Here is a 20,000-nt window from a genome sequence, read left to right on the forward strand (position 1 = left end):
CATTTTGTGCTGCATCTTATCTTTCAGGAAGACGAACTGCAGACGACACCTGTTACAGTGAAAGGCCTGGTTCACCTGAGACAGAGACACAAAGAGGTTACCTACTGATGTTACAGGTGAGTGAGGTTACCTGGTGTCTCAGGGATTAAAGGTGTGGGGGGTTACCTGGTGTCTCAGGGATTAAAGGTGTGGGGGGTTACCTGGTGTCTCAGGGATTAAAGGTGAGTGAGGTTACCTGGTGTCTCAGGGATTAAAGGTGTGGGGGGTTACCTGGTGTCTCAGGGATTAAAGGTGTGGGAGGTTACCTGGTGTCTCAGGGATTAAAGGTGAGGGGGGGTTACCTGGTGTCTCAGGGATTAAAGGTGTGGGGGGTTACCTGGTGTCTCAGGGATTAAAGGTGAGTGAGGTTACCTGGTGTCTCAGGGATTAAAGGTGTGGGGGGTTACCTGGTGTCTCAGGGATTAAAGGTGTGGGACGTTACCTGGTGTCTCAGGGATTAAAGGTGTGGGGGGTTACCTGGTGTCTCAGGGATTAAAGGTGTGGGAGGTTACCTGGTGTCTCAGGGATTAAAGGTGAGGGGGGTTACCTGGTGTCTCAGGGATTAAAGGTGTGGGGGGTTACCTGGTGTCTCAGGGATTAAAGGTGAGGAGGGTTACCTGGTGTCTCAGGGATTAAAGGTGAGGGGGGTTACCTGGTGTCTCAGGGATTAAAGGTGAGGGGGGTTACCTGGCGTCTGAGGGATTAAAGGTGTGGGAGGTTACCTGGTGTCTGAGGGATTAAAGGTGAGGGGGGTTACCTGGTGTCTCAGGGATTAAAGGTGTGGGGGGTTACCTGGTGTCTCAGGGATTAAAGGTGTGGAAGGTTACCTGGCGTCTGAGGGATTAAAGGTGTGGGAGGTTACCTGGTGTCTGAGGGATTAAAGGTGAGGGGGGTTACCTGGTGTCTCAGGGATTAAAGGTGAGGGGGGTTACCTGGCGTCTCAGGGATTAAAGGTGTGGGGGGTTACCTGGCGTCTCAGGGATTAAAGGTGTGGGGGGTTACCTGGTGTCTGAGGGATTAAAGGTGAGGGGGGTTACCTGGTGTCTCAGGGATTAAAGGTGTGGAAGGTTACCTGGCGTCTCAGGGATTAAAGGTGTGGGGGGTTACCTGGTGTCTCAGGGATTAAAGGTGTGGGGGGTTACCTGGTGTCTCAGGGATTAAAGGTGTGGAAGGTTACCTGGTGTCTCAGGGATTAAAGGTGTGGAAGGTTACCTGGCGTCTCAGGGATTAAAGGTGTGGGGGGTTACCTGGCGTCTCAGGGATTAAAGGTGTGGGGGGTTACCTGGTGTCTCAGGGATTAAAGGTGTGGGAGGTTACCTGGTGTCTGAGGGATTAAAGGTGAGGGGGGTTACCTGGCGTCTCAGGGATTAAAGGTGTGGGGGGTTACCTGGTGTCTCAGGGATTAAAGGTGTGGAAAGTTACCTAATGTCTCAGGGATTAAAGTTGAGGGGGGGGTTACCTGGTGTCTCAGGGATTAAAGGTGTGGGGGGTTACCTGGTGTCTCAGGGATTAAAGGTGTGGAAGGTTGCCTGGCGTCTCAGGGATTAAAGGTGTGGGGGGTTACCTGGTGTCTCAGGGATTAAAGGTGTGGAAGGTTGCCTGGCGTCTCAGGGATTAAAGGTGTGGGGGGTTACCTAGTGTCTCAGGGATTAAAGTTGAGGGGGGGTTACCTGGTGTCTCAGGGATTAAAATTGAGGGGGGGTTACCTGGTGTCTCAGGGATTAAAGGTGTGGGGGGTTACCTGGTGTCTGAGGGATTAAGGTTGTGGGGGGGTTACCTGGTGTCTCAGGGATTAAAGGTGTGGGGGGTTACCTGGTGTCTCAGGGATTAAAGGTGTGGAAAGTTACCTGGTGTCTCAGGGATTAAAGTTGAGGGGGGGTTACCTGGTGTCTCAGGGATTACAGGTGTGGGGGGTTACCTGGTGTCTCAGGGATTAAAGGTGTGGAAGGTTGCCTGGCGTCTCAGGGATTAAAGGTGTGGGGGGTTACCTAGTGTCTGAGGGATTAAAGGTGTGGGGGGTTACCTGGTGTCTGAGGGATTAAAGGTGTGGGGGGTTACCTGGTGTCTCAGGGATTAAAGGTGAGGGGGGTTACCTGGTGTCTCAGGGATTAAAGGTGTGGGGGGTTACCTAGTGTCTGAGGGATTAAAGGTGTGGGGGGTTACCTGGTGTCTGAGGGATTAAAGGTGTGGGGGGTTACCTGGTGTCTCAGGGATTAAAGGTGAGGGGGGTTACCTGGTGTCTCAGGGATTAAAGGTGTGGGGGGTTACCTGGTGTCTCAGGGATTAAAGGTGTGGGGGGTTACCTGGTGTCTCAGGGATTAAAGGTGTGGGGGGTTACCTGGTGTCTCAGGGATTAAAGGTGTGGGGGGTTACCTGGTGTCTCAGGGATTAAAGGTGAGGGGGGTTACCTGGTGTCTCAGGGATTAAAGGTGAGGGGGGTTACCTGGTGTCTCAGGGATTAAAGGTGTGGGGGGTTACCTGGTGTCTCAGGGATTAAAGGTGTGGGGGGTTACCTGGTGTCTCAGGGATTAAAGGTGTGGAAGGTTGCCTGGCGTCTCAGGGATTAAAGGTGTGGGGGGTTACCTAGTGTCTGAGGGATTAAAGGTGTGGGGGGTTACCTGGTGTCTCAGGGATTAAAGGTGTGGGGGGTTACCTGGTGTCTCAGGGATTAAAGGTGTGGGGGGTTACCTGGTGTCTCAGGGATTAAAGGTGAGTGAAGTTACCTGGTGTCTCAGGGATTAAAGGTGAGTGAAGTTACCTGGTGTCTCAGGGATTAAAGGTGTGGGGGGTTACCTGGTGTCTCAGGGATTAAAGGTGAGTGAAGTTACCTGGTGTCTCAGGGATTAAAGGTGTGGGGGGTTACCTGGTGTCTCAGGGATTAAAGGTGTGGGGGGTTACCTGGTGTCTCAGGGATTAAAGGTGAGTGAAGTTACCTGGTGTCTCAGGGATTAAAGGTGAGGGGGGTTACCTGGTGTCTCAGCAGGTGTTGCTGGTAGCTGGCGGGGTTCCTGGTCACCTTCAGACAGAAGACGCACAGCAGGAAGCGAGAGTCTCGGTGGAAGCTGGTGAAGTGCTGGATGACGTCCGAGTAGAAGGACGAGCGGTACGAACACACCTGGCAGATGAAGGGCATCTCACCTGGTTTGTGGTTAGACTTCATGTGGTTCAGGAAGGCTGGCTCGTTATCGAACGCCCACTCACAAATACGACACATACCTGAGGGAGAGAGAGAGAGAGAGAGAGAGAGAGAGAGAGAGAGAGAGAGAGAGAGAGAGAGAGACAGAGAGAGAGAGAGAGAGAGAGGGAGAGGGAGAGGGAGAGAGAGAGAGAGAGAGAGAGAGAGAGAGAGAGAGAGAGAGGGAGAGGGAGAGGGAGAGAGAGAGAGAGAGAGAGAGAGAGAGAGAGAGAGAGAGAGAGAGAGGGACAGAGAGAGAGAGAGAGGCGAGCACAGAGTCAAGTCCAAGTGAAGAGGGGGGAGGTCCAGAACACACATGTGATATTCCAGGTGTGTGTGGTTCTTACAGGAGGAGAGGGTGGGGCCGTGCACCTGGTCCTGGTGACTCCTCAGCTGAGCTGGAGACGAGAACTGACGATAACAAGACTTACAACAACTCCTCAGATCAGCATCTCCTCCTCCAGCCAGCTCAGAGTGCAGGAGCGTGTGCTGCATCAACCTATAAACACACACACACACACACACACACACACACACACACACACGTAACATGATATGAACCCCTGCCAAAACATGTGCAACTTGTGTCGCCATGGAAACAGACATGGAATCACAACAAAGTTTAAATTCTGTTATGGTGAGCACACGGCGTCCACGTGTGTGTGTGTGTGTGTGTGTGTGTGTGTGTGTGTGTGTGTGTGTGTGTGTGTGTGTGTGTGTGCGTGCAGGTACATGACCTCACCTCAGGTTGTTCTGGGCCAGGTGATTGCAGATCTGACAGGTAAAGGTGGAGGTTTTGATCCCCAGTGGGTGTGGCTTCCTCAGACTCAGGTCGCCTTCATGAGTCCCGTAATAAAACTCCTCCACACTCATCACCACCCGGGGGGGGTTGGAGGTCTGCGCAGAGGTCACACTGGAGGTCGTGACCACAGAAGGGGAGGAGTCAGGAGCTGGTGACACATAAGACACAGTCATGAAAGGGTAACCATGGCAACTCGTCACGACACGAGTCAGTCGAGTCATCAGTGGACTGACTTGGACTTGAGCACTGATGACTCGGCCTTGACGAGCAGAGGAAAAGTGCTGCAGGTTGACCCCGCCCCTTCACCCATCACAAAAGTGTGACATCATACCTGTGGTGAATGACATCACTGTGGAGACGCCATTGGCCGAGCCGGAGGGAAGGGCGGGGGATCCTGCCAGCTTCAGGGAGTTGGCCATCTGCAAGTTCACTGTAAACGAAAAGAAAACTTATCAATCAATTCAAGGTTCAACCAATCAGATCACCTCCCAGGAACTGACCAGAGCCCGGCGTGCTGGTGCGGATGGTCAGCGTGGTGGGTAGCTGCATGGCTGTGAAGGCGGAGCCAGGCTGGATGGGGCCTCTTGAGGGGGCAGGGCCTGTTCTGGTCTGTCCTGGGGACACGCCCACACTGGGACGTACCAACTGACCCAATGAGGGTGCTGTGTGGACAGGAAACAGCTCTAATCAATAATCACATCAGGTGTGTGGGCTCAGGTGTGTGACTGATCAGGTGTGTGATTGGTGATCAGGTGTGTGATTGGTCAGGTGTGTGATTGGTCAGGTGTGTGATTGATCAGATGTGTGATTGGTCAGGTGTGTGATTGGTGATCAGGTGTGTGATTGGTCAGGTGTGTGATTGGTCAGGTGTGTGATTGGTCAGGTGTGTGATTGGTCAGGTGTGTGATTGGTGATCAGGTGTGTGATTGGTCAGGTGTGTGATTGGTCAGGTGTGTGATTGATCAGATGTGTGATTGGTGGTCAGGTGTGTGATTGGTCAGATGTGTGATTGGTCAGGTGTGTGATTGGTCAGGTGTGTGATTGGTCAGGTGTGTGGGCTCAGGTGTGTGATTGGTCGGGTGTGTGTTTGATGATCAGGTGTGTGATTGATGATCAGGTGTGTGATTGGTCAGATGTGGGTGGAGCTCGGCGTCGTACACTGGATGAGCGTGAGCGGCTGCATCGTCTGACCCGGCTGCAGGTTCAGCAGAAGAGGCGTGCCGTGGTTCATCACTGGGAAACCCTGTACAAAGACACACACAGGTGTGACATCACAGCCAGACAACCAATAAGAAAATATCTTTGTGTTTATTATTCTTTTTCATAGTGATGCGGAGCGCCACCGTCATGAAAGTCTCAGAGCAACATGTTCAGTGAGACAACTGACCAATAAGACGCTTCTGCTGACAGTGATGTCACAGGACACAAAGACAAACAGGAAGTGTGTGAACCATATTTCTGACAGTTTGGGCGTGTCGGTGTGGACACATTGACCTCCACAGTGCTGAGGCAGAGGCTATGTTTACAGCCACCTTGTAACGTGTGCTGTCGGCCTGAAGCCCCCGGCAGAGAAGCACTGGGTGCCTTTGTTTTCATACCTGTGTGGTGAAGAGGAAGGGCGTGGCGTTGCCGGAACCCGCGCCTGCTGGGAGGAGGAAGGTCCCCCCTGCTGTCTGTGTAAGGATGAGGGGCTGGGCTTGAGCCATGTGGGGCGGGGCTGAAGACACACATGTGGAGGAGGAGGAGGAGGAGGGGAGGGGGGGCACTGAAGATGAAGAAGAGTTGATGGAGGAGGGAGGAAGGTGAGGCATGACAGAGACGAGCTGAGGAGAACGAGCTGAGAACAAAACACAACGTTTATTAAGAGAGAAAGTTTGACACACACACACACACACACACACACACACACACACACACACACACACACACACACACACACACACACACACACACACACACACACACACACACACACACACACACCTACCTGTTGGAGCAGGTGTACTGGATGGAGGGGAGCTTGGGGGCGGAGTCCCAGAGGCAGACAGTGGAGAGAGAGAGTCCTCCACTAGATAAACACACACACACACACACACACACACACACACACACACACACGTCATCAAAGCACAGGAAAGTGACCTGATAATTTTCTGGAATATCTTCACAAACCTGATTGTGTCTGAAATTACAAGTTACAGTGTGTGTGTGTGTGTGTGTGTGTGTGTGTTACAGTGTGTGTGTGTGTGTGTTACAGTGTGTGTGTGTTACAGTGTGTGTGTGTGTGTGTTACAGTGTGTGTGTGTTACAGTGTGTGCGTGTTACAGTGTGTGTGTTACAGTGTGTGTGTTACAGTGTGTGTGTGTGTTACAGTGTGTAGTGTTACAGTGTGTGTTACAGTGTGTAGTGTTACAGTGTGTGTTACAGTGTGTGTGTGTTACAGTTTGTGTGTTACAGTGTGTGTTACAGTGTGTGTGTTACAGTTTGTGTGTTACAGTGTGTGTGTGTGTTACAGTGTGTAGTGTTACAGTGTGTGTTACAGTGTGTGTGTTACAGTGTGTAGTGTTACAGTGTGTGTGTTACAGAGTGTGTGTTACAGTTTGTGTGTTACAGTGTGTGTGTGTTACAGTGTGTAGTGTTACAGTGTGTGTTACAGTGTGTGTGTGTTACAGTTTGTGTGTTACAGTGTGTGTTACAGTGTGTGTGTGTTACAGTTTGTGTGTTACAGTGTGTGTGTGTGTTACAGTGTGTGTGTGTTACAGTGTGTGTGTTACAGTGTGTAGTGTTACAGTGTGTGTGTGTTACAGTGTGTGTGTGTGTTACAGTGTGTGTGTGTTACAGTGTGTGTGTGTTACAGTGTGTAGTGTTACAGTGTGTGTTACAGTGTGTGTGTTACAGTGTGTAGTGTTACAGTGTGTGTTACAGTGTGTAGTGTTACAGTGTGTGTGTTACAGAGTGTGTGTGTTACAGTTTGTGTGTTACAGTGTGTGTGTGTTACAGTGTGTAGTGTTACAGTGTGTGTTACAGTTTGTGTGTTACAGTGTGTGTTACACTGTGTGTGTGTTACAGTTTGTGTGTTACAGTGTGTGTGTGTGTTACAGTGTGTGTGTGTTACAGTGTGTAGTGTTACAGTGTGTGTGTTACAGTGTGTGTGTGTTACAGTGTGTGTGTGTGTTACAGTGTGTGTGTGTTACAGTGTGTGTGTGTTACAGTGTGTGTGTGTGTGTGTTACAGTGTGTGTGTGTTACAGTGTGTAGTGTTACAGTGTGTGTGTGTTACAGTGTGTGTGTGTTACAGTTTGTGTGTTACAGTGTGTGTGTGTGTGTTACAGTGTGTGTGTGTTACAGTGTGTAGTGTTACAGTGTGTGTGTTACAGTGTGTGTGTGTTACAGTGTGTGTGTGTGTTACAGTGTGTGTGTGTTACAGTGTGTGTGTGTTACAGTGTGTGTGTGTGTGTGTTACAGTGTGTGTGTGTTACAGTGTGTAGTGTTACAGTGTGTGTGTGTTACAGTGTGTGTGTGTTACAGTGTGTGTGTGTTACAGTGTGTGTGTTACAGAGTGTGTGTGTGTTACAGTTTGTGTGTGTTACAGTTTGTGTGTGTTACAGTGTGTGTGTGTTACAGTGTGTAGTGTTACAGTGTGTGTGTGTTACAGTGTGTGTTACAGTGTGTGTGTGTTACAGTGTGTGTGTTACAGTGTGTGTTACAGTGTGTGTGTGCTACAGTGTGTGTGTGTTACAGTGTGTGTGTTACAGTGTGTGTGTTACAGTGTGTGTGTGTTACAGTTTGTGTGTTACAGTGTGTGTTACAGTGTGTGTGTGTTACAGTTTGTGTGTTACAGTGTGTGTGTGTGTGTTACAGTGTGTGTGTGTTACAGTGTGTGTGTTACAGTGTGTAGTGTGTTACAGTGTGTGTGTGTTACAGTGTGTGTGTGTGTTACAGTGTGTGTGTGTTACAGTGTGTGTGTGTTACAGTGTGTAGTGTTACAGTGTGTGTTACAGTGTGTGTGTTACAGTGTGTAGTGTTACAGTGTGTGTTACAGTGTGTAGTGTTACAGTGTGTGTGTTACAGAGTGTGTGTGTTACAGTTTGTGTGTTACAGTGTGTGTGTGTTACAGTGTGTAGTGTTACAGTGTGTGTTACAGTTTGTGTGTTACAGTGTGTGTTACACTGTGTGTGTGTTACAGTTTGTGTGTTACAGTGTGTGTGTGTGTTACAGTGTGTGTGTGTTACAGTGTGTGTGTGTTACAGTGTGTAGTGTTACAGTGTGTGTGTTACAGTGTGTGTGTGTTACAGTGTGTGTGTGTGTTACAGTGTGTGTTACAGTGTGTGTGTGTTACAGTGTGTGTGTGTGTGTGTGTTACAGTGTGTGTGTGTTACAGTGTGTAGTGTTACAGTGTGTGTGTGTTACAGTGTGTGTGTGTTACAGTGTGTGTGTTACAGAGTGTGTGTGTGTTACAGTTTGTGTGTGTTACAGTTTGTGTGTGTTACAGTGTGTGTGTGTGTTACAGTGTGTAGTGTTACAGTGTGTGTGTGTTACAGTGTGTGTGTTACAGTGTGTGTTACAGTGTGTGTGTGTTACAGTGTGTGTGTTACAGTGTGTGTGTGCTACAGTGTGTGTGTGTTACAGTGTGTGTGTGTGTGTGTGTTACAGTGTGTGTGTGTTACAGTGTGTAGTGTTACAGTGTGTGTGTGTTACAGTGTGTGTGTGTTACAGTGTGTGTGTTACAGTGTGTGTTACAGTGTGTGTTACAGTGTGTGTGTTACAGTTTGTGTGTTACAGTGTGTGTGTGCTACAGTGTGTGTGTGTTACAGTGTGTGTGTTACAGTGTGTGTGTTACAGTGTGTGTGTGTTACAGTGTGTGTTACAGTGTGTGTGTGTTACAGTTTGTGTGTTACAGTGTGTGTTACAGTGTGTGTGTGTTACAGTTTGTGTGTTACAGTGTGTGTGTGTGTGTGTTACAGTGTGTGTGTGTTACAGTGTGTGTGTTACAGTGTGTAGTGTGTTACAGTGTGTGTGTGTTACAGTGTGTGTGTGTGTTACAGTGTGTGTGTGTTACAGTGTGTGTGTGTTACAGTGTGTAGTGTTACAGTGTGTGTTACAGTGTGTGTGTTACAGTGTGTAGTGTTACAGTGTGTGTTACAGTGTGTAGTGTTAGTGTGTGTGTTACAGAGTGTGTGTGTTACAGTTTGTGTGTTACAGTGTGTGTGTGTTACAGTGTGTAGTGTTACAGTGTGTGTTACAGTTTGTGTGTTACAGTGTGTGTTACACTGTGTGTGTGTTACAGTTTGTGTGTTACAGTGTGTGTGTGTGTGTGTTACAGTGTGTGTGTGTTACAGTGTGTGTGTGTTACAGTGTGTAGTGTTACAGTGTGTGTGTTACAGTGTGTGTGTGTTACAGTGTGTGTGTGTGTTACAGTGTGTGTGTTACAGTGTGTGTGTGTTACAGTGTGTGTGTGTGTGTGTTACAGTGTGTGTGTGTTACAGTGTGTAGTGTTACAGTGTGTGTGTGTTACAGTGTGTGTGTGTTACAGTGTGTGTGTTACAGAGTGTGTGTGTGTTACAGTTTGTGTGTGTTACAGTTTGTGTGTGTTACAGTGTGTGTGTGTTACAGTGTGTAGTGTTACAGTGTGTGTGTGTTACAGTGTGTGTGTTACAGTGTGTGTTACAGTGTGTGTGTGTTACAGTGTGTGTGTTACAGTGTGTGTTACAGTGTGTGTTACAGTGTGTGTGTTACAGTTTGTGTGTTACAGTGTGTGTGTGCTACAGTGTGTGTGTGTTACAGTGTGTGTGTTACAGTGTGTGTGTTACAGTGTGTGTGTTACAGTGTGTGTTACAGTGTGTGTGTGTTACAGTTTGTGTGTTACAGTGTGTGTTACAGTGTGTGTGTGTTACAGTTTGTGTGTTACAGTGTGTGTGTGTGTGTGTTACAGTGTGTGTGTTACAGTGTGTGTGTTACAGTGTGTAGTGTGTTACAGTGTGTGTTACAGTGTGTAGTGTTACAGTGTGTGTGTGTTACAGTGTGTGTGTTACAGTGTGTGTTACAGTTTGTGTGTTACAGTGTGTGTGTGTGTTACAGAGTGTGTGTGTTACAGTTTGTGTGTGTTACAGTGTGTGTGTGTTACAGTGTGTGTTACAGTGTGTGTTACAGTGTGTGTTACAGTGTGTGTGTGTTACAGTGTGTGTGTTACAGTGTGTGTTACAGTGTGTGTGTTACAGTTTGTGTGTTACAGTGTGTGTGTGTGCTACAGTGTGTGTGTGTTACAGTGTGTGTGTTACAGTGTGTGTGTTACAGTGTGTGTTACAGTGTGTGTGTGTGTTACAGTTTGTGTGTTACAGTGTGTGTTACAGTGTGTGTGTGTTACAGTTTGTGTGTTACAGTGTGTGTGTGTTACAGTGTGTGTGTGTTACAGTGTGTAGTGTTACAGTGTGTGTGTGTTACAGTGTGTGTGTGTTACAGTGTGTGTGTGTTACAGTGTGTGTGTTACAGTGTGTAGTGTTACAGTGTGTGTGTGTTACAGAGTGTGTGTGTTACAGTTTGTGTGTGTGTTACAGTGTGTGTGTTACAGTGTGTGTGTTACAGTGTGTGTGTTACAGTGTGTGTTACAGTGTGTGTGTTACAGTGTGTGTGTGTTACAGTGTGTGTGTGTGTGTGTGTGTGTGTGTGTTACAGGGTGTGTTACAGTGTGTGTTACAGTTTGTGTTACAGTGTGTGTGTTACAGTGTGTAGTGTTACAGTGTGTGTGTTACAGTGTGTGTGTGTTACAGTGTGTGTGTGTGTGTGTGTGTGTGTGTGTGTGTTACAGGGTGTGTTACAGTGTGTGTTACAGTTTGTGTTACAGTGTGTGTGTTACAGTGTGTAGTGTTACAGTGTGTGTGTTACAGTGTGTGTGTGTTACAGTGTGTGTGTGTGTGTTACAGTGTGTGTGTGTGTGTGTTACAGTGTGTGTGTGTGTGTTACAGTGTGTGTTACAGTTTGTGTGTTACAGTGTGTGTGTGTGTTACAGTGTGTGTGTGTTACAGTGTGTGTGTTACAGTGTGTGTGTGTGTGTTACAGTGTGTGTTACAGTTTGTGTGTTACAGTGTGTGTGTGTGTGTTACAGTGTGTGTGTGTTACAGTGTGTGTGTGTTACAGTGTGTGTGTGTGTTACAGTGTGTTACAGTGTGTGTGTGTGTTACAGTGTGTGTTACAGTGTGTGTGTGTTACAGTGTGTGTGTGTGTGTTACAGTGTGTGTTACAGTGTGTGTTACAGTGTGTGTTACAGTGTGTGTATTACAGTTTGTGTGTTACAGTGTGTGTGTGTGTTACAGTTTGTGTGTTACAGTGTGTGTGTGTGTGTTACAGTTTGTGTGTTACAGTGTGTGTGTGTGTGTGTGTGTGTGTGTTGTTCTCACTTGGCTCACAGTAACTCTCCATGAACTCCATCTCGTCCTCTTCCACGCTGTCGTCCACCTGTTGCCATGGCTCCAGCTCCTCCTCCTCACACTCCATGAACAACTCTGTATCCATGTTGCTATGGAAACCACAAGACAGTCGACATCATGACACTCATCATTATCATCATCATCACCCCCTGCTTAGTTCCACCCTCCTGTGCTGTGATTGGCTGGAAGCTGAGTCACTCTATAGGACGCAGCAGCAGAGTCCTCTCTGTCTCTATAAAGAGAATCAGTGTGTTTGTATCAGAGCAGCGTGTAGATGAACAGGACGCAGCAGGTCGATTAGAGCACGGAGATGGTAGAGGTGGCGTGCAGACAGTCTGTAGAGGTGGCGTGCAGACAGTCTGTAGAGGTGGCGTGCAGACAGTCTGTAGAGGTGGCGTGCAGACAGTCTGTAGAGGTGGCGTGCAGACAGTCTGTAGAGGTGGCGTGCAGACAGTCTGTAGAGGTGGCGTGCAGACAGTCTGTAGAGGTGGCGTGCAGACAGTCTGTAGAGGTGGCGTGCAGACAGTCTGTAGAGGTGGCGTGCAGACAGTCTGTAGAGGTGGAGTGCAGACAGTCTGTAGAGGTGGCGTGCAGACGGTCTGTAGAGACGGTAGAGGTGGCGTGCAGACAGTCTGTAGAGACGGTAGAGGTGGCGTGCAGGTGACCTGTCAGGTGACCTCAGGAGTCGTACGTCATGTCTGTCCCTAAACGTCACACGAGGATATGAACTGTGATTTAGAGCAGCTTCCTGTGAGCGGACGCCGTGGTCACACGTGTCTGTGGTTGTCATGGTTACAGCCAGTGTGGAGATTTCAGCTGACCTGCAGCCTGATGACACTGAACACGTCACGTGTGTTCATCTGCTCTTTATAAATAAAGTTTATTGTCACAGCAGCAGCAGGGAGCCTTGTGTGTGCAGTGCAGCGCTGCGGCCGCAGGGGGCGCTCCTCCCCGGGCTTTGTGTTGCTCTACCCGCAGGAGGAGCGCTCCTGTCGGACCGGGAGGACTCTTCAAGTGCAGAACCCCTCACAGGGCTCAGTTAACCCGGGTCAGTGTGGACACAGACCCGAGTCAGCCCCTCCGGCGGCTGCACACACAAACAGAACACGCGCTCCCTGCGGGTCCGAACGGGTCCTAACGGGACCAGCGGGACAGGAGTGCAGGTGAGACCGGAACGGACCGGAACGGACCGGTCCAGCATGGTTCTTACCTGCTGGAGCTGTGAACAGGACAGCTCGGTCCGGAACGGCTCGGTTCTTCTCACGGCGCGCTTCGGTTCAGGAGGTGCAGAGGAGGGGGCGGGACTTCCGCCTGCTTTCCGTGTCACAGACTGTGTTTGGCCAACAACGCTCTGACGTCATCTCCGCTCAGACAGCGCGGCCTCTGATTGGTTGGTATAAATCCTTTCGGTGGGACTGAAGTCGGTGTATGAGGGGGGTCAGACCGGTCCGGGAGGGGGTGGGCTCCGGTGCGCCCAGACAACAATAAACAACAACAACAACAACAACACGTCAACACAACAGCTGCACATTGTCAGAGCACCACGCCATTTTGCTTTTGTTGTGTAGCTACCAGAGGGGCGGGGCTTGTGCAGTGACGTCACGACAAGAAATAAATAGAACAACAAAAACCCCAAAAGATGAACAACTGTAGTGACGTCACAGTCAGCCGTTTACTGTTCTTGCTAAAGTCCAGGTACTCAAGTCCAGGTACTCAAGTCCAGGTACTCAAGTCTAGGTTCTAAAGTCCAGGTACTCAAGTCCAGGTACTCAAGTCCAGCCCTCTTTAACACATGAATGAGTCTCAGCACCAGGTCTCCCCCTGTCACACTCTGACCAAAGAAAGCCTACAACAGAACCTGGATCAGGTTCTCCCAGACCCGGGCCCTGACTCTCAACCTGACCAGAACTAAACTCAGTAACCGCCTCCAACAGCACATGTTTGGATTCTTCATGGAGAGAAAGAAATGGAAATGTTCGAAGCACTTCAAAGAAAGTGCGCCTGACCTCGCCTTCCAGAGAGGACGCCACCCACAGACCTGGATCCCCAAAGAGGACCGAGTCTGCACCCAACAGGAAGTGGAAGCAGAGCTGCGCTTTTTAACCAGCTGTCCTCTGTACCAGGACATCAGAGACATTTACGTCCCCCTCATCACAAACACACTGTTCAATCCTTAAACGGACACAAACTGCTGAACCTGCTGGGTGAGCTCCGACACTGTGCCATCACTGCAGCTGGTCATGTGACCTGCTGTGACCACAAGAGGGCGTGCTGCAGCTCCAAACCCCCTGAACACAACATCCAAACAAAACAGTCTATTGTTTTGCAGACAGCCTCTGGTGGACACTGGAGGAAGTGCAGTTTTCAGCACCGTCCTCATTGTTCAACACGGAGGCTGCTGATTGGTCACTTTTTGTCTTCTTTTCAGAGTAGTAATAAAAACGGGACGGATGAACATCCAAAGTTCTGTTGTGTTTGTAAACACATCAGGACACAAACTGATGTAAATACATGAGAGATTATTGTGTCCATGAGCCTGATCACTAATCTGTTTCCTGACATGGTCTGTGGTTCCTGCAGCCCTGATCCTTCCGGTCCATGTTCGGCCTAAAGTCTCTGCGTGGGGGGTAATCTGCTCTAATCTGTCTTAATCTGTCCCCTCCCCCTCCCCGCTCTCCGGCCCGGCCCGGCTCGGCCCTCTTCAGTCCGCTCTGACCTGCGAGGATGAGGTCTTCAGCTCCGGGAGGGTTCCTGGTGCAGCCATGGCCTGGCAGCGTTGCCCCGGGCTCGGACCCTGGGCCGGGGGAGGAGGGCCAGGGGGGTCTGCTGTTGAAGTGTGGAGCTCTGCTGGGTGTCACTTTGATCTGTAAGCATTGACCTGCTGCGTGCACACTTTGTTCAGTTGGAGGATTTCTGGATTCTTCATGTTTGAAGATGTTTAAAGCTGAGAGATTAAAAATAACTGGATTAAAGTCGTCAACATTTACTGTGAACGATTGTTTGAGCAGAAAGCTGCGTTTCATCAGAGAGGTGGAGGGAACTCCTGACGCTTCTATCATCATGTTCAAGCTTTAAATGATGGAGTCATGACAACCCCACACAACACAGTGTGTGCATGTGTGTGTGTGTGTGTGTGTATGTGTGTGTGTATGTGTGTGTGCATGTGTGTGTGCATGTGTGTGTGTGTGTGTGTGCACTGACTGCTGCAGGGGTAATCATCCAGTGTGTTATGTAACTGTGTGCTTAGTCATCAAGGTTTGTTCTCCTTTACTATTAATCACAGCGACAACATGGAGGAGGGTCAAATAATAAGAAACACTGATGGACTCTGGAGCAGCCTCTACCATCAGTGTGTGAATGTGTATGAATGGATGAGTTCATACTGATGGACTCTTTACTCTGCAGCAGCCTCTACCATCAGTGTGTGAATGTGTATGAATGGATGAGTTCATACTGATGGACTCTTTACTCTGCTGCAGCCTCTACCATCAGTGTGTGAATGTGTATGAATGGATGAGTTCATACTGATGGACTCTGCAGCAGCCTCTACCATCAGTGTGTGAATGTGTATGAATGGATGAGTTCATACTGATGGACTCTTTACTCTGCAGCAGCCTCTACCATCAGTGTGTGAATGTGTATGAATGGATGAGTTCATACTGATGGACTCTTTACTCTGCTGCAGCCTCTACCATCAGTGTGTGAATGTGTATGAATGGATGAGTTCATACTGATGGACTCTGCAGCAGCCTCTACCATCAGTGTGTGAATGTGTGTGAATGGATGAGTTCATACTGATGGACTCTGCAGCAGCCTCTACCATCAGTGTGTGAATGTGTATGAATGGATGAGTTCATACTGATGGACTCTTTACTCTGCAGCAGCCTCTACCATCAGTGTGTGAATGTGTATGAATGGATGAGTTCATACTGATGGACTCTTTACTCTGCAGCAGCCTCTACCATCAGTGTGTGAATGTGTATGAATGGATGAGTTCATACTGATGGACTCTTTACTCTGCTGCAGCCTCTACCATCAGTGTGTGAATGTGTATGAATGGATGAGTTCATACTGATGGACTCTGCAGCAGCCTCTACCATCAGTGTGTGAATGTGTGTGAATGGATGAGTTCATACTGATGGACTCTGCAGCAGCCTCTACCATCAGTGAGTGAATGTGTATGAATGGATGAGTTCATACTGATGGACTCTGCTGCAGCCTCTACCATCAGTGTGTGAATGTGTATGAATGGATGAGTTCATACTGATGGACTCTGCAGCAGCCTCTACCATCAGTGTGTGAATGTGTATGAATAGATGAGTTCATACTGATGGACTCTGCAGCAGCCTCTACCATCAGTGTGTGAGAGCGAGACATTAACGCTTCCCCTCCATACTGAGTGACCAGAGGGGGCGCTGCAGTTCACCTGTGTGTGTGTTTCAGGTGTGGCCGTGCTGAGGAGGTGGATTGCAGGTGGAGTGTGTCACTGTTCAGTGCGTCTGGACGGGAAGACGGTTCTGATCACCGGAGCAAACACGGGCATCGGCAAAGAGACGAGCAGAGATCTGGCACGCAGAGGTCAGAGTGTGTGAGGACGCACAATGTGGGGACATAGACGGCTTTCTGCACGTATGATGGGTGTGTTTGATTTGTTGTAGGGGCCCGGGTGGTGATGGCGTGCAGGGACCTGACCCGAGCGGAGCAGGCAGCAGAGGAGATCCGTCGTTCAACAGGTAACGGGAACGTGGTGATCAGACACCTGGACCTGGCCTCGGTTTACTCCGTCCAACAGTTCGCTAAAGATTTCATCGACAGTGAAGACAGACTGGACCTCCTCATCAACAATGCAGGTGATCTCACCTGTCTCTCTCTCACCTGTCTCTCTGTCTCTCACCTGTCTGTCTGTCTCTCACCTGTCTGTCTCTCACCTGTCTCTCTGTCTCTCACCTGTCTGTCTGTCTCTCACCTGTCTGTCTCTCACCTGTCTGTCTGTCTCTCACCTGTCTGTCTCTCACCTGTCTCTCTGTCTCTCACCTGTCTGTCTGTCCCTCACCTGTCTCTCTCTCACCTGTCTCTCACCTGTCTCTCACCTGTCTGTCTCTCACCTGTCTGTCTCTCACCTGTCTCTCCCTCACCTGTCTGTCTGTCTCTCACCTGTCTGTCTGTCCCTCACCTGTCTCTCTCTCACCTGTCTCTCCCCTGTCCCTCACCTGTCTGTCTGTCCCTCACCTGTCTGTCTCTCACCTGTCTGTCTGCCTCTTACCTGTCTGTCTGTCTCTCACCTGTCTGTCTGTCTCTCACCTGTCTGTCTCTCACCTGTCTGTCTCTCACCTGTCTCTCTCTCACCTGTCTCTAACCTGTCTGTCTGTCAACTGTCTGTCTGTCTCTCACCTGTCTGTCTCTCCCTCAACTGTCTGTCTGTCTCTCACCTGTCTGTCTCTCACCTGTCTCTCCCTCACCTGTCTCTCACCTGTCTCTCCCTCACCTGTCTGTCTCTCACCTGTCTCTCCCTCACCTGTCTGTCTCTCACCTGTCTCTCCCTCACCTGTCTCTCCCTCACCTGTCTGTCTCTCACCTGTCTCTCCCTCACCTGTCTGTCTCTCACCTGTCTGTCTCTCACCTGTCTCTCCCTCACCTGTCTCTCCCTCACCTGTCTGTCTCTCACCTGTCTCTCCCTCACCTGTCTGTCTCTCACCTGTCTGTCTGCAGGAGTGATGATGTGTCCAAAATGGTTGACCGAGGACGGTTTTGAGACTCAGCTGGCTGTCAATCATCTGGGTCACTTCCTGCTGACCAATATGCTGCTTCCTATGCTGAAGAGCTCCGCCCCCAGCCGTGTAGTCACAGTGTCCTCCATCGCCCACCGAGGGGGTATGACCTCTGACCCCTGAAGTGTGTCTGTGATGTTTATAGTCTGTTTGTTCTGACGTGTTTCTCCTCAGGTCGTATCGACCTGGACGACCTGTTCTTCAGCAGGAGGCCGTACAGCTCGCTGGAGAGCTACAGACAGAGCAAACTGGCTAACGTCCTGTTCTCCAGAGAACTCGCCCGACGACTCAAAGGTTAAAAGAACACTTTGAAGAACCCTGTACAGTGTCCATCCTCTGCAGAAGGAGGACTTCAGAACACGGGCCGCCCCAAAATAATCAAGACATGACAAACAATATATGAAGTCAGTTAGCCGCTAACTGCTGCTAACATGTAAATTAAAGAAAGTTCTAAGGTGACTGGTGGTAAAAAGTGGGGACGGTCAGGATTAAGCTTGGTACAGAACAAAGACAGAAATGAGTTCTAGAGACCCAAACTATTACTGCACCAGGCTGTAAACATGTTTATTTTAACATAGAGCTCTATGGGGACTGACTCACTGCAGGAGACTCTGGTACTCGTTGTTTCTACTTCCTGTTTGTGCCTGACCTTAATGTCTCTCTGAGTCCTCTTCAGGCTGTGGTGTGTCGTCGTTTTGTCTGCACCCGGGTGTGATCCACACAGAGCTGGGCCGTCACGTTCACACCTGGTTCCCTCTGTTGGGGACTCTGCTGAGCCTTCCCTCCCTGTTGCTCATGAAGACCCCGTGGCAGGGTAGTCAGACCACGCTGTACTGTGCCCTTACCCCGGGCTTGGAGGGGAAGTCTGGACATTACTTCAGGTAAAGATGAAGATCTGGTCCTCAGTCAGAACCTGTTTTATCTCTGTTGTTTTATTGACTGATAGCATCAAAAAGTTTCAAAAGCTTTAAAACAAATGACGTGATGATCCTTAACCCCTAAACTCCTTCAAAACTAAAACCTGCCCTATAGACTGCTGTAGTTTTGAGTCCTAAAACCAGGAAGTGAGTTAGCATGTTAGCGCCGTGGTTCTAACCTCTAAAAGTCTAAAAGTGGATTTTGAATGTGTTTGTGTTTAGACTGAAATAAGGTCTGTGTTTAACACAAGCTGAAGAGATGTTGATGTTTTGTTAGACGAGATAAACTACGTTAGCTAAGACCCCACTGGTGAATTTTAAAGTTTTTACGCAAACTTTAAACAGCGGTTGCTAACGAGTAGCTAACTGAAACTACAGTGGTTGTCATGGAGACATTAAACGTCATCACGCTGGGAACTCTCTCTCTAATCCTCCTTACAGCCTCTAGTCATGTTTTTCAGAGCTCTTGTTATTAAGCTAACGTTTAGCTAGCTTGTCAAATCCGCTGATTAGATCGATGAAGCATAGCGATCGTGACGTCATTATAAACCGACCGCGGTGTAGTTAGCTTGTAGCATAACGTTAGCTTTTTACTTCTCTGGGCTGCATTAACTCTTCAGACTTCATATAAATGATGTTCATCTGTAAAGATTATCAGCTGAACTAAACAGCATCAGAAACGTGTGTTTGACACACAGATTATTTTCTGCAATCATCCAAAAATCCCAGAGGAGAATTTACGTAGGAACCACCGGCGCCATTTTTTCGGGTTGGCCTACAAAAATATGTCATTACCACACCAGTCTAAAGACTCTAAGACTCTCTAAGACTATCAAAGAGAACAAATCTGGACTCATGACATCAGAATTCAAAGATTTCACTGAGTCCGTGTGTGACTGTGTGACGTCCTCATAAAACACATGAACATGTTTGTCTGTGGTTTCAGTGAGAGTCCGTGTGTGACTGTGTGACGTCCTCATAAAACACATGAACCTGTTTGTCTGTGGTTTCACTGAGTCCGTGTGTGACTGTGTGACGTCCTCATAAAACACATGAACCTGTTTGTCTGTGGTTTCACTGAGTCCGTGTGTGACTGTGTGACGTCCTCATAAAACACATGAACCTGTTTGTCTGTGGTTTCACTGAGTCCGTGTGTGACTGTGTGACGTCCTCATAAAACACATGATCATGTTTGTCTGTGGTTTCACTGAGAGTCCGTGTGTGACTGTGTGACGTCCTCATAAAACACATGAACCTGTTTGTCTGTGGTTTCAGTGACTGTGCAGAGAAGGAAACGGCGCCTGAGGGACGGGACGACAAGGTGGCGAGAAAGCTGTGGGAGGAGAGCGCCCGACTGGTCGGATTAAAAGACACATGCTGACCTCTGACCTTTTAGATTATTACTATGTGATAAACGTAGGAACTCATTATGACGTGTTTGAGAACGTGGTGCCTGATTGAATGATGTTTTTTCTTGACCTTTGACCTGCAGGAATGTCACAGCTTCTTTGTAAAAATTGAAATAAAGTTTAAACTGAATGTTTTTTTTCTGCTGTTTTAAGATGAAGTTTTTTTTCAAACTTCAGCATGCTTCCTTCATTTCTCTGAAATGTGACAGATGATGAAGTTGGTCAGAGCTGATTGGCTGTCTGAAATTTAAAGTGGAGTTTAAAAAGACCCTGACGTGTGCAGGTGTTTGAGAGGTGCAGAATGCTGACGGACCAGCAGGGGGCAGCAGAGTGAGAGAAACACAGAGAATCATTTCTCATGTGTTTAAATGGACACGGAAACAAACGACTGAAAAAGGTGACAAAGAGATTATTCAAACAGGTTAGATTTATCAACATACACACACACACACACACACACACACACA

At 48.7% G+C, this 20,000-nt stretch overlaps 2 protein-coding genes across 6 annotated transcripts in view; one reads left to right on the plus strand and one right to left on the minus strand.

Annotated features, from left to right (window-relative positions):
• pogzb (pogo transposable element derived with ZNF domain b) overlaps positions 1-12,765 on the minus strand; it is a 23,145-nt gene extending 10,380 nt beyond the window's left edge. For 2 of the 4 annotated variants that reach the window (XM_079342958.1, XM_079342956.1), the window contains exons 1-11: positions 12,650-12,765; positions 11,410-11,528; positions 6,004-6,084; positions 5,615-5,853; positions 5,175-5,259; positions 4,517-4,678; positions 4,348-4,446; positions 3,957-4,164; positions 3,562-3,713; positions 3,008-3,255; positions 1-75 (exon numbers count right to left, since the gene is read on the minus strand). The exon at positions 1-75 is cut by the window's left edge. In XM_079342958.1, coding sequence (XP_079199084.1) covers positions 1-75; positions 3,008-3,255; positions 3,562-3,713; positions 3,957-4,164; positions 4,348-4,446; positions 4,517-4,678; positions 5,175-5,259; positions 5,615-5,853; positions 6,004-6,084; positions 11,410-11,524 — 1,464 coding nt within the window. In that variant the 5' untranslated portion in view covers positions 11,525-11,528; positions 12,650-12,765. The remainder of the gene's footprint in view (positions 76-3,007; positions 3,256-3,561; positions 3,714-3,956; positions 4,165-4,347; positions 4,447-4,516; positions 4,679-5,174; positions 5,260-5,614; positions 5,854-6,003; positions 6,085-11,409; positions 11,529-12,649) is intronic. The other 2 variants (XM_079342957.1, XM_079342959.1) reach the window with 2 other exon arrangements.
• A 10-nt stretch (positions 12,766-12,775) lies between these two features.
• LOC306823437 (retinol dehydrogenase 13) lies at positions 12,776-19,709 on the plus strand. Of its 2 annotated transcripts, none has more exons than XM_079342961.1 (7): positions 12,776-12,829; positions 15,883-16,017; positions 16,098-16,289; positions 17,149-17,310; positions 17,382-17,501; positions 17,884-18,088; positions 19,400-19,709. In XM_079342961.1, the coding sequence occupies exons 3-7, from the start codon at positions 16,112-16,114 to the stop codon at positions 19,503-19,505; spliced, it is 771 nt and encodes a 256-aa protein (XP_079199087.1). In that variant the 5' UTR covers positions 12,776-12,829; positions 15,883-16,017; positions 16,098-16,111; the 3' UTR covers positions 19,506-19,709. The 2 variants fall into 2 exon arrangements, with proteins under 2 accessions (XP_079199087.1, XP_079199086.1); XM_079342960.1 differs by lacking the exon at positions 12,776-12,829 and adding an exon at positions 13,611-14,305.
• Positions 19,710-20,000: the final 291 nt, after the last annotated feature.

Source organism: Symphodus melops (assembly GCF_947650265.1).
Source record: "Symphodus melops genome assembly, chromosome: 5".
Lineage (NCBI taxonomy): Eukaryota > Metazoa > Chordata > Actinopteri > Labriformes > Labridae > Symphodus > Symphodus melops.